Source organism: Panicum virgatum, chromosome 5N, assembly GCF_016808335.1.
Source record: "Panicum virgatum strain AP13 chromosome 5N, P.virgatum_v5, whole genome shotgun sequence".
Lineage (NCBI taxonomy): Eukaryota > Viridiplantae > Streptophyta > Magnoliopsida > Poales > Poaceae > Panicum > Panicum virgatum.
Genome location: NC_053149.1, coordinates 22,128,868 through 22,142,483, shown reverse-complemented (window position 1 = coordinate 22,142,483; position 13,616 = coordinate 22,128,868). Strand labels below are relative to the sequence as shown.

At 43.5% G+C, this 13,616-nt stretch overlaps 2 protein-coding genes across 5 annotated transcripts; one reads left to right on the top strand and one right to left on the bottom strand.

Annotated features, from left to right (window-relative positions):
* The first annotated feature begins 210 nt into the window (after window positions 1-210).
* Window positions 211-3,901, top strand: LOC120672582 (AP-4 complex subunit sigma). Of its 3 annotated transcripts, none has more exons than XM_039953075.1 (5): window positions 211-433; window positions 627-713; window positions 2,502-2,570; window positions 2,673-2,839; window positions 3,596-3,901. In XM_039953075.1, exons 1-4 carry the CDS (start codon window positions 293-295, stop codon window positions 2,805-2,807), a joined length of 432 nt encoding a protein of 143 aa, XP_039809009.1. In that variant the 5' UTR covers window positions 211-292; the 3' UTR covers window positions 2,808-2,839; window positions 3,596-3,901. The 3 variants fall into 3 exon arrangements, with proteins under 3 accessions (XP_039809009.1, XP_039809010.1, XP_039809008.1); XM_039953076.1 differs by lacking the exon at window positions 3,596-3,901 and adding an exon at window positions 3,121-3,317; XM_039953074.1 differs by lacking the exon at window positions 3,596-3,901 and having other exon boundaries at window positions 2,673-3,046.
* Window positions 3,902-5,100: 1,199 nt separating this feature from the next.
* LOC120672581 lies at window positions 5,101-8,323 on the bottom strand. Of its 2 annotated transcripts, XM_039953073.1 has the most exons (3): window positions 7,312-7,715; window positions 6,129-6,549; window positions 5,101-6,098 (listed from the first exon to the last, which is right to left on the bottom strand). In XM_039953073.1, the coding sequence occupies exons 1-3, from the start codon at window positions 7,312-7,314 to the stop codon at window positions 5,596-5,598; spliced, it is 927 nt and encodes a 308-aa protein (XP_039809007.1). In that variant the 5' UTR covers window positions 7,315-7,715; the 3' UTR covers window positions 5,101-5,595. The 2 variants fall into 2 exon arrangements, with proteins under 2 accessions (XP_039809007.1, XP_039809006.1); XM_039953072.1 differs by having other exon boundaries at window positions 5,101-6,549; window positions 7,312-8,323.
* Window positions 8,324-13,616: the final 5,293 nt, after the last annotated feature.

Below are 13,616 nucleotides of genomic sequence, written 5' to 3'. Positions count from 1 at the left end.
ACATGTGGGTCCCATTGAGCATAGAGATAGAAGGAGAAGGAGCACTGTGTACTAGGATAAGGTAGGGGTAGCATGGTCATTTCGCATGCCGCCTCCACGCTGTCCAGCTGACCTGCCCTGCCACGTCGGCAATTTTGACAAATTGTTAATGTTGTGAAAAAATGTCAAAAATGTAGAAGCCACGTAAAAATGGCAATGGCAAATGAAGGAGTGTAAGAATGACAAATAGGAATACCCCCCACGATCGGAGCGGAGCGGAGCAGAGGAGAAGAGGAGGGAACTCGAGCACGAGATGACGATCCGGTTCGTGCTGTTCGTGAACAAGCAGGGCCAGACGCGGGTGGCGCAGTACTACGAGCACCTCTCCCTCGACGAGCGCCGCGCCCTCGAGGGCGAGATCGTCCGCAAGTGCCTCGCCCGCACAGACCAGCAGGTCCGTCCGCCCGCCACCTCCCCGATCTGCTTGAATTCTTGCTTGCCGTTCGGGATCCAAGAACCGGTCATCGCCAGTCCAGCCGCGAATCTTGGGCCCAGATCGCGAGGAGAGTGTGCGCGCCTTCTTGGATCTGTATCGGGATAAGGTTTCTGGTTTCTGAGACATGCGCTGTTGTTTTGTGCTGATGCAGTGCTCGTTCGTGGAGCACCGGAACTACAAGGTCGTGTACAGGCGCTACGCCTCCCTCTTCTTCCTCGTCGGCGTCGACAACGATGAGGTGTGAAGCCCCCGTGCTTTCCTCTCTCTCTCCCGTCCCTTTGGATTTATTTAGTCACTGTTAGGCCAATTAGGCTTTTATTTGCAAGTGTGGATGAAGTGGATCGTTGGAATATCACCTGCTGTAGTGGGAGTTGAGCGGCTGTCATCTATCTTTGTTTGACCATAGGTTAGTTGTGAAGAAAATAGTTTAATATGAAAAGGTATTTTGCACTACCTTAGATCCACAAATGTTAGAAACAAATACCTCCGACTCTGATCTATGTTACTATTATGGTGTCATGGATAAAGTTATATTTACAGTTGTAAACAAATCTGAATCTCGTGGTCTTAGCCTGATGCTATGGATTTAGCACTATTTCATATAACTTTGTTCAGAGTAAGAAGTTTTGGCACAATGGGATTCATGCATTTGGCAGTTGGTACAGAGATCTTGAGGGAATAATCTTTCATTAAGATTTTCGTAGTTTTACTGTTACAACTGAGTTGTCCTTGAGGACAGTAGTTATTAGGGCTACTTTTTTAGTCTCTGTACTCAAGGGTACTCAAGGGAATTGTTAGGAATAATGCCAAAAGGTATTAGTACTCATAAACTAATATCCAATAATATATTTCTCAAACTCACCGTATTCTTTTCGTAAGTCACAGTGAATCATTTATGCTATTGTTATACTTGTCTAAGTTAATTTGGTTATTGTACTGTTACAATTCTTGATTGATATTAGAATTAGCCTATTGATGATCAAGAAAATGGAAAGTTTGTAGTATCTGACTTTTAATTATATACATATTTCATATTCAAAGGAATTTTAAGGCAATCTTGATCTTGCAGCAATTAACACTACGTTGCAAAAGAAAGCAATGGTCAAAATCTAGTTTAAATACTTTTTTCATAGAAAAACCTTGTATTAGTGGATACTGGGAGTATATATTTTTTTCAATGGAAGAAATCAGTACGCAATGGGATCTTAGAAGCAATGGATCTGCCCATAGGTATGGAGATCTTGAGCTAATCATCAATTCATCATATGGGGCTTCTACTGAGCCCTTGATGCCACCATTTGTTAGGGTTGCATTTTTGTTAGTTCATTGACTGACTTTTGAAGGATACAGATATCTCATGGAACAATAGTTCTTTTGATAGCACCATTTGTTAGGGTTACATTTTTGTTAGTTCATTGACTGAATTTTGAAGGATACAGATGTCTCATGGTAGAGAAGTTCTTTTGATAGTATTTGGTGACATTTGACATTTTGATTGACCCTTAGAAACTTATTACACTGTGATTGCTACTGCTCTGCATATCTATATCTTGTTTCTGCTGCTTGTCTTGTTTTTAAGCGCTTTTCATAGAATGAATATGGTTACAGTTTTCAATGTACCACTTTGTGAATTAGGATTTGATTTGTGTTAGTATTGGCTTTTGGAAAGTATCATAGATCTTACCCAGATAATCTTTCTCTATATTTCTTACATGAACGTGCATATGCAACTGATTGCTACAGGATCTGCAACTTCTATTGCAATTCGACTGCATTTTTTTTAAGTCGTCAAGAAGTTCTTTCTTTTAGATTTTTGAGGCACTCAGACTTTCTCTTAAATATAAATGACTACTTCAGTATTTTGTAACTTCTATTGCAATATAAATGCATTACGTTTTTTCAATTTATCCAGGATTCCTAGACAGTAGATGTATCTTCATTCCTTCCTCAAACTAGGAATTGGTTTTAGACATTTGTCTGTCTGATACAAAATCTAACAATGCATCGATTTTGTTCCGTTTTACAGAATGAGTTAGCTATCCTTGAATTCATACATCTTTTGGTGGAGACTATGGATCGCCACTTTGGCAATGTGGTAAGCTTTCCTGATCCTGAGTGGTCTATCACTCTGCAACCTGCGTTCTAAAATATCCACGTAACTAGGCCTGACACAACTCTTTCTCCTTTTTTTGGCCAGTGCGAGCTTGACATCATGTTCCACCTGGAGAAGGTGCACTTCATGCTGGAAGAGATGGTGATGAATGGTTGCATTGTGGAGACAAGTAAACAGAACATCTTGGCACCGATCCAGCTTATGGAGAAAACTTCTTGAAGTATTCAATCTGTCTGGTTTTCCCTCCTCTGGTTAGCACTTTGCATGCCCCCTTCCCTAGATTTTCCCTTTGTATGTGGAAGTGTCAACAATCTCTGTAACCATGGATTGTTAGTTGAACTGATTGCAAACTATCAGATTTTTTATGATCCTTTTTGCATAGATGTTGTCACTTTGACCGCATGTGTGTAAATGTAACTTTTATATTAAGTAATGGAATTTCCCTTTGTATGTTGTCACTTTTATTTATTACATTTAGAGTTTTATCATAAAAACATTCTGTATTAGAATGTTTCAATATTTTCTACTGCAGATAATTCAACAAGTAATGATCAAAGGTGCATATTTGGGGATTTTGTTGGTTCCATAAGTGATATAAGACAGACTTGATGAAGTATTTTGTTGTGACGATTATTTGATATTCATGAAGTTAGCAAATGTACCTTGTTCTGGTTTTTAGATTTACATGTTCTATTATAATTGATGCAATAAATGCCAATTTTTATGAAACAGTGTCTAATGTTGATCTGTTAAATTGTAGTGGCAAATGTTCTTCCTATTACTATAATAGATCATGCTAATTCCTTGAATCACTTGCACTTTTTCCCCCTGTTGTGGGCTATGTTTCTGGTCAGGGTTTGCAATTTTTTGATTTAGCAGTTCGCAAAAAAAAAAAACTTTGATTTAGTAGCATTATGAACTACTATTTTTCATGTGAAATAAAGAATTTCTGTTTGTAGTTTTATAATCATAAAAAAATTTGTCCGACTAAAATAATTTTTGCTCAGGATACTACGGAATAATGAACCAAGCTGTGAATTGGTGCTGATGCCTGACGACATAAAACGAATGAACTACTGGGACTATTTTGGTGTGATGATTATTTTACAAACATGAGGTATAGAACATGTAGCGAGTATCATAATATGATTCTTTACATTTACTTGTCTGAATAAATGGAATTGGGATGTCAGAGTGAACTGCTGGCAAAAAGTCCCACCCATGAGTTAAGTTTTACACCTCGTAGATATTCAGCCTTAGAATTTGGAATTAGTATTTGATAACTTCAATTATAGTTGTTGGATGGCTTGGAACTCGGAATTGGAATCTTACCCTAATACCAATCGCTATTCCTCGCCCCGCGACCCCTACCCAACAATACCAAACCTTACCCCTCGCTTTTTGTGCTAAACTGGCAGCCCTCCGACCTTCTCAGTGGATATTCCACCCTTTGTCTTTAAAACGAAATTGATTTGGGCTGGTTTACAAGATTCCAAAAGCTAATTTCACGTAATCCAAATATTAGAATTGGAATTGTTGTTCATTTCTATACCATGACTGATTTGGTATTAAATCCAATTCAATACCACGCCCTCCAATTTCGACATCCAAATGGAGCCAGAAAATTTCTGTTGACCATGCTAATCGTATAGGACAGTGCTTATGTTTTGGTACGTATTACTTTAATTTAGCCGAATTGGGCTTCCAAGGGTAAACATAATTTGGTACTGTCGTTGGACACTGGAGCGGGGATAGACTCTTCCAGAGATCTGCAAGTCACCTGTATTTTTTTTTTGATCGAGCAAGTCACCTGTATGACTAACGACATCATGAGCATCAGCATGTATTCCAGATTGGTTTCCATTCTTGTCACATACAACTTTTTTCATGAACCTTTTATTTCCCGAAGACTCCTTAAGTTTACCATTATGTTATATTAGAACCAAAATATAGTGCTTTCATCTAATACTTTTTTTGCCTGCAAAAATTATCTCAGTTATCAACCGGATGAAAAAAAAACTCAAGCTATGTGGTTATTCCTGTTTAGTGCCGAGACATGCCACACGTTGTTTTCCACGGACATAATTTGAACACCATAAAAGCATCCCTCACTCACACATGCTGAAGCTTGTACTCCATAAAAACATCCTACTGTGATCCTCAAAATGAAATTCACTTTTCGCGAAGCAGTATGAAATTTTTTTTAACTCCATGAAAGCATGGTCCACACAAACATACTAAGGGCTCGTTTGGCATAGCTTAAGCTTCTGAAATAGCTTCTGAAGCAGCTTCGCTAGTGAAGCTGAAGTTGTTTTGAAAAAGCGTTTGGCAAAACAGCTTATTTCTGTTTTTTGAATGGATTGCAGATGTCAAATGACCTATATGCCCCTAGCTATTTGACTTATTTATTCATCTGAATTGTATCTTTGCACTCACTTTACAATTTGAGTTCATGTAAAATAAAATAAATAAATAATCTCACATACTATTCTATTGTTCTCGTCACACCATTCCGCTTCTCTGTTGCCCCTCTGCGCGTGGATGCCGTCAACCGCCAGAGGGGATTCATCTTCAGTCGTTGCTTGTTTTGCGAGGAAGAACAGAGGCGACAGTGGCTTCACGCTGGGTACACACGGAAGGGATAAGGCAGTGGCAATTTGGCTGTAAATAATGCGAGTTCGAGGGCAAACGAACGCCTGTTCACGTGGGTCTGGTGGAGACGCACGTCGAAGCCAGGATTCCAGGCTTCACCTCCGCAGTGTATTTTGGAGGGTGCTTCACCGTCAGCTTCGTTCATGAAGCTGTTGCAAATAAGAGTATTTGGCATAGCTTCGGCTGAAGCTGTTGGTGAAGCTCTTCACAAAGCTATGCCAAACGAGCTCTAAAGCTTGAACTCCATTTATAAAGCATCATGGTACCGTGTACTCAAAATGAAATTCAGTTTTGGTCAAGCAGTATAAGAGGAGATATGTATGCAGAGCGACGAAACTTTGGAGACCTATGGCTCTCATTGCTCTTCATTGCTGTTGCTACTGCTAGTGCTACCACCTGATTCTTTGTCCTGGTTGGCATGGGCACCATCTGTGTCAGTTCCATTGCTACCACTGATGGCGACGTGGTACACATGCATCAGGAGAATCAAGAACGGGGCTGCTATCAGAAGCAATGCTCTTAGTTTCATCAGTGAGTACATAATGAAGAAGATGACCATGGAGACAGAAAAAACTGTGAGCACATCAAAGATCTCTGTTAGGTTGCTTGTGATGCTGTGAGGAGGCATTGTCTCAACAAGCATCAAGCACGCATCGATAATGCAAACAAAGAAGCTTGTGCCAATTGGTGTGGTAAGACGATCCTGTACTTCTTCTGTGCTGTTAATTTGACCCTCCAGTGCCAGGCCTTCCAGTCCAAGAAACAGAAGTGCAGTTATACCAGCTAAGAAGTCAAGTGACTTCTCCAGTTTATTGTTGTATTCTTCATCTGCAGCGGCAGCAGCAGCAGCAGGAGCAGGAGCAGTAGCAGCATCAGGAGCAGGAGCAGGAGCAGCAGTAGTAGCAGCATCACCCATACTGGTTCTGAAGTACTTGATGGTACGAATTATGGAGCAGAGTCCAATTACGGCGCCAATTACAGGGTATGCCCAGCTGTCTAAAATCAGATATATGATCCAGCAGGCAAGTGCCACTAGCAATGTGCTGGATAAGGGGGCCAGCAACTTGGTAAGTTTATGAGGGGAACTTGAGCTCCCTCTAGAAAATCTCTTGGAGAGACAACAAACCAGAAAAGGGCAAATATCGACTGTTAATGTAATGGTTGCTACCACGAGCATTGTAATCGGAATGGCACGCCCATGTTCCTTGCTGTTCAGATCAACCTTCTTCAGTGTAATTGCAAGAAGCACCGGGCAGACCATAGTCACCACTCCTTCGGCGAAAGCACGGTAACGGTTCATCCATGCATCCTACAGATATCATATAGGAATGAATCTAATAGGATCTATATTCTATACTGAAAGTAGGAATGGGAGCTCAAATATCACAACTATAACTGAATTTCAATCAGGTTTGTCTGTATTGGTCTTTTCAATTCATCAGAAGACTGCAGGTTATTAATTCAAGTTAGAATAATAAAAAATCAATAGGATGCAAAGCGGAATAGTTAATGAAGGTTTTGAGAAATTACAGGTGAAACTTTTGCACAATCTGTGCCCCATAGATCTTTCCACAGGTGTGTGTGTGGGCCTGTGGAAAGATCTTTCCACATAACCTCTGGCTGTTTATGTACACCAGAGGTACTTTGTTGCTATGTGATAACTACCTATGCTTCTAAACATTAACCTTCTTGGATCCTTGCTAGTTGCTAGATCATGTATATTTCAATTAGCAGGCACTGGGTACACCCTTTTTTAGAGCTTTTTTTGTAATCATTTGCATTTTTCCTAGGCAAAGGCATAGAACGAAATATGGGAATGAAGCTGATGCAAACAAACCATCATGGCACCCCAACATGGAACTTTGTAACCGTATACTGATTGATATAATTTTTCACCTCCACTCAGTTTCTATTTCAGCAGAAAAGAGATATAATAATTTATAATAATTCATTTCTAGTAGCAGAAAGAAATTCTTCTCACCTCATAGAGAACACATATGAGGAGATATGTAAAACATCAAGCAAAGTTGCAAATCTACAATGATAAAACACAGGACTGAATGTTGCTTACCATCTCGGAATCTCTGGCAGCTACTGATTAACCCCGGTGAAGTCCCGTCCCTCAAAAACCGGGGCCAAATGGGCCTGTGGTCTTAAAAAAAAGTCCCGTCCCTCAAGAAAAAGCCGCCTGAATAACCTTGTGATCAACTCTTGAAGACGGATGCTATGGATAGTAACTAGCAGGCAGTCAGACGGAATGAGTAGAAGTGAGAAGCTAGCTGCAGGCAAGAAATGGAGATCAATCTCCTCAAGGCTTAAGTTGAAGGTTCAGAGTTGCTTTGCTGGAAACTAAGATGCAGCTGCACCACTTCAGCATACAGAAGATGAATTTGAACTGAACTAGCACGCGAGAGCTCACACTGGGAAAGCGGCGACAAAGACTCCTTTATTTGGTGAAGTCAATGGCTATGTGGTCGTCGAAGCAGAAGGGAATGAACTCACAAATATCTGGATGCCAGAAAGACTGTAAAGACTGTAGCAGTGTAGCTAACTGCAATCCCAAATACGACTTAAGCTGGAGTGGCTGAGCTGAGCGATCGAGACAAAATCTTGAGGAAAATATTCCAGAAAAGAACCATAAGGTAAATTTGATCTGGCCCAAGTTTAAACCAGATATATGGTAACAAACTAACAAACTCTAGCACTCACATACCACCAAGGAGGTAAAGTATGATAAAAACTACTCCCTCCATCCCAAATTATTAGTCGTTTTGGCTTTTCTAGATATACATATTTTGTTATACACCTAGACACAATATATAAATAGATGCATAGTCAAAACTATGCACATAGAAAAGCCAAAACGACTAATAATTTGAGTGAGTAAATTATAGGTTGTTTTAGTATTTTTTGGTGCATAGTTTTTATTATGCATCTAGATATACACGATGTCAAAAATACATAATTAAAATTATGCACCTAGAAATACCAAAATGATATAAAATTTTCAACCGAGGGAGTAGAGACTAAGTATTTTTATTTTCATAAAATCTGTCAAGTTTTCCTTTGTGGGTTTTACATATAATTGAATCAATGGTTTGAGTTGTTCGAGCAAAGGACAAAGGGAAATCAAAACAAGCAGGCTACCATATTCCATACACACTGGCGCAAGTCATTGGTGTACCCTCTAATTAAGAAGTACTACTGTGGGTACAGGAACAATATCTAGGGTCCAGTAGTGTCTCCTGATGGAATCTTAAATAAATCAACTCATGAACCCCTTCATGTGTGGAAGGATCGGGGCCCAAGAAGAGAGGTTGAATTGAGATTTTTTCAATTTTTACCAAATTCTTAATCTAGACTAGTATTGCCCAATCTACAAAGATTGATCCTATCAACTAGAGCACACTAGAATCATCAAACTAGGTTGGAAAGCACACTAACATATTTATCATTCTTAAGAAAGAGATCACACTAAAAATATATGCAACCTAGTCAATAGAACAAACTAGCATGAAGAAAATCTAGCCAAAGAGCAAACAAGCTAGTACCAAAACAAACACAAGAGATATGAAATGCTAGAAAAGTAAATGAGAGGGACACGAGACAACCAGATTTTTTTCCCGTGGTATCGAGGAGTTGACGCTCCCCCCCTAATCCATGTTGGAGCACCCACTAAGGGTATCGCTCCCTTGCATCACCAAGAAGCAAGTCTTCACTAAGAATGCTCTTTCTCCATCTCCAGAATGGCAAGCTTCACACCATGTACAATCTTCTCTTCTTGGGGCTCCCACAATCTCTAAGAGCTCACCAAGAATCTTCCGATCACCGAGATCATCTAGGTGCCGTCAAACACCAAGAGTAAAAATCTCTCAAGGCTTCACTTGACCCTCACTGAGATGGCCCTAAGCTCTAGCACACTTGCTACTCAAGGAATGGTTGATTTCTTCAAGTTTGGAACAATTTAAAGCACTAGATCTTCATCCAATGGCTCGAAGCACTCTCTTCTCTTCTCTGGGGTGGCCTCAGGTATTCAATGCATCGAAGGCATCATAAATGAGCCAGGGAGTGGAGAAGCACCCCTAGCCGTTGGAAGTCAAAGGACACAAAAGTCGTACGGTTGAACCGCAGGTAGGGCACCGGTTCAACCGGTCACACTGAAGCCCAATAGTAGCCGTTGGAAATCTAACACTGTGTGCAGGCTTGCGTCATTACAATGGTGCTTGCTCTGGTAGGGCACCGGTGTAACTGGTGCTGAAGAAAATCTTGAGCTGAGCAAAACATCATCTCTGAAGAATAGTATGGTGATTAGACCTGTGCTTCTCATTGATGTCGTCGGTGTAACCGGTGCTGAAGAAAATGTTTTGCCCCCAAAACATGCTCTTTGAAGAATAGCACTATGAATACACCGGTGCTTGATCCTGGGGCACCGGTGTAACCGGTCACATTGAGTTATTTCCACTTGATCCCTACACACTGCCCGGTTGAACTGCAGCCAGGGCACCGGTGTAACCGGTGCAGTTCCGTTGCACCGGTGGTGGTTCACCGGTCTAACCGGTGCAACTCTGACTTGCTATTTTCGGTTTAATTGACTAGGAGTTGATTCTTTCTTCGAACTTATGTTCTTCCAAGTGTTTTCTTGAGTTCTTTCGAGTTGTCTTGAACTGAATTGAGCAAGTGTGCGAGATTTCTAGGGTCAAATTGATTTGAGTCAAGCTACTAACCCGAGAACCCCTCTTAATAATACGATCACAAACTAAAAATTATAAAACTCAAACTAAATCAAGTGTCCTTCATCTTCTTATGACACTTGAATCTAGAATGGTCCTTAATCCTAAAAATTGAGTCTGTGAATTGTTTGGTCATGAATTTTGAGGGGTCTCCTTTCACATTTCATATGAGACATAACTTGTAAATGTTATTTTCTTCAAAGCACACGTTAGTCGCATACGGTCATCATTAATCACCAAAACTTATGGAAAGCATATACGGGCCTAGATGCGCTTCAATCTCCCCCTTTTTTGTGATTGATGACAACACAAAGTAGAGATAGCCTAATATGAAATTGAAAGCGCTAAAACACATGCAAGATACAAGATAAACAAGGAACTAAACATGCATGCATAAATTGAGATGAAAAAAATGTAGAGACATGTCAACACAGGTGCATACACAATATCCAAACGACATGTCCATACACAAAATCCATGAAGTCCAAAATACAAATGAACTAATATGCTCCCCCTATCTCTACTTCCCCTATCTATCTCCCCCTTTGGCAACAAAGCACCAAAAAGGAAGGCGAAGCTAATCCTGGGGTGGAGAAGATGACGTCGCCGAGCTAGGTACTGTCATGAAGCGGTCGGCATTGTCGGAGGAGTCGTCGGACGCAGGCATCCTCAGGGAAGTCGTCGGAGCAGTGGATGTAGGAAGAGCTGAGGATGTGGCTGCCTCCGAGACTAAACTCGTGGACTCCGTCAAAGGTGCTGTCGAGACGGGAACAGAATCCGCTGAGGAAGGACGAACGGCTGTCGAGCGAATAGGCTCGAAAGTGAGCGTGGTGACTGGCAGAGTCTGAGCAGAGGGGTGCTGAAGCCCACGAAGGAACTCCTAGTGCTGGAGGAAGAGGGCCCGCTGCTCCTCGATCATCACACTCTGCTGTGCTGGTGCTGGACTTGGATAAGGCATTGCGAACACCCCGGTCTGTAGAAGTGGAGACATCGGGTACGAGGCCAGGGGTGTCTGCATGAAGCCGCCGATCGGAGGAAGAGGACCAGAAGGGTCATACTGGAGCTGCTGTGAGGTAGGAAACTGAGGCTCTGGCAGTCCCTGGTGTCGGTAGAGAGTCCCAAAGCATCCTGAGAAGAACGTGAACATCTGCTGCTATGCTTGGGACTAGAGAAGTAGCTGCTGCCTCATGGTCTCCTGCTGCTGCCTCATCTCCTAGAAGAGCAGGGTCTGAGCCTCCTGCTGGCAGGGCCTGCTTAGCTAGTATCTTGTTCTACATCTCCTGCTGTGAACACTGCTCCTCTGCAAAGGTGCGCTGCTGATCTACTAGAGTCTGGAGGATAGCAGCAAGGGAGTCTGGCTGGGTGACCTGAGCAGTTGTAACCGGTGGTGGCGCTGGGGCCGGACCAAGTGAAGGACCTGCCTCGATGTCATGAGCACCTCGGGGGACGGAAATGGTCGGAATGTAATCCTCATCATCCTTTGAGTCGTCTGTGTCAACAGCTAAGAAACCTGGCAGTTGTGCCTCTGCCTCGTCTAGGGCGGCGTCCTCTTTGGCCCTCTCCTCATCATCAACTCTGCCCTCGGCTATAGCATGCTCGTCGAGAGACCTCTGTGCTCTACGCTGGCCTCTCGAGCTAGGTCTGCCATCTCGAGGAGTTGTAGGTGAGTACTCCTTGAAGCTCAACCTCGATTACTGCAGCTCATCCAAATGTGCGTTCTGACCGAGCTGAGCGAGGATCCTATTGATCTAGTGAGCAAAGGGCTGCTGACGGTGAGCAGTCATCCCATCCATGGTCACCTCCTCTAACTCATAGATGAATAGATCAACTATATCAATCTCTCTGCCTGTTAGGATGTGAATAAGAAGCCACTACTGCATAGCTGTGAGTCCCTCGTTGTACCCCTGCCTGTAGAGCAGACTCCGCTGTAAAGCTAAGTGAAGGGTCTTTGCGACTAGCGTGAGTTTGTCTGGTATCCTCGGTGTCCCGGGCAGGAACGACTGAATAAACAGAATACTGGCCTCCTCATCTGGAGGGGGGTATGGCACGTGAGGGCGACGGGGAGGCTCAACATCACCATAGGTCAGGTGGTGTAGGGAGTGGGGCTCCGCTATGTAAGTCACTCCTAGCAGGCCAGCCAGCCGCTCTCGAGTCAGTCTGTAGTGCCTCTCCTGGAATGTGAAGTCTATGTACTCCCTGTCGTCCCCAACGAACAAGGTGGCGTAGAAAACTCTGACCCACTCACAGACATACTAGTCCCTGTCGCTGAGCAGTGCTGGCAGACCTGGGTACCTCTCAAAGAAAGGGAAGATAGGAACTCCCCCTGCTACCACGCGAAGTGATCCCCAGCGCAGTCTAAGGTGCTCACTGAACCTGACGCCTAGCTGACAATAGGCATAGTAGAACGACTGCTACACCCGGGTGTAGAAGCGATGATCAACGCCCTATCTCTCTGCTCTGGAAACCAGGCCTGTGGTGCAACAAAATGCAGCCTCCTGATCTTGTGCGACGGCAGCCCTCTCACGTCAAGTGAATCAAAGACTGGAGCCTTTGTAGACTTGTCCCCTCTAGGCTGATCCCCTGTCTGGCTATCACTGCCAATCTACTGCTGCGGCTGAGTGCAAGCCCTATCCTCTGAACTGCTCCCCCTCGGGTTCGTGGACCAGTGCGAGGAGGTAGTGTGGGCTGGGCTGCCGCGGAGCCACGAGTACGCCCTGAGCAGCATAGCTGTGGTGTGTCCTCTGGCTCCCCCTGTCTCTCTACCTCTGAGTCATTGATCCGAACTGAGTGCTGAGGCTGATTTGCTGCATCTGCAGCTGCTATAGCTCGGTCCCAATCGCGTTCCTCGCGAATCCTCTTCTTCTTTGCCTGCAGAATCACCTTGCCCTTTCCTTTCTTGTCACCAGCCATTTGTCACAAAGAGTTTGATGGAAGATCATAGAATTAAGATGAGAAAGTATATATGAATACAGAATCATACACTAGAGATAAGAGATCCTAAGCAAATCATGGATTTGATTGAGCCTAATCATGATTTCTAGTGGATGAAATGTGTCTCAAGTAATTTTGCAATGGAATGGTGACACGAATGTGAGTGTGTGAGAAATGTGAAACAAGTTCATAAGTGGCGAGAGTGTGCACTAGGCGTGTACTAAGGTAGGCAAACTAAATGTGACATGTGAAAGTGAAACCTTAGATGGATAAAAATGTGAAATGATGTGCACTAGCAAAGAGATGGAAGTGAGACAAGTGTTCATAAGTGAGATAGAAATAAGATTGAGAAGCAATATGGGGTCATACCCTTGAATTTCAAAAGGAAGACGAAGAGCAAATTTCTCAAAGGCAAATCGACGAGCACGTTGGAGGCGCCCTGAACTGGAAGATGGAGAGCTGGCTGGACATGGCCTGGGCGCGCGGGAGTGCTGAGGGGAAGGTGTGGCGCACAACGGCAAGATTTGTGGCGGCGCTGAGTGGCGGCGGCGGCGGCGCAAGGGCGCGGTGGCGACCTAGGGTTAGGCGCGGCTGTGGCTTGGCGAGCGGTGTGGGACAGGAGAGCGGCGGTGTGTGGTGCAGAGTAGCGGCGGCGGAATCGTGGGCGAGCGGGTGGCGGTGCGGTGGCGGCGCTGCGGCCCAGCGGCGGCGCTGC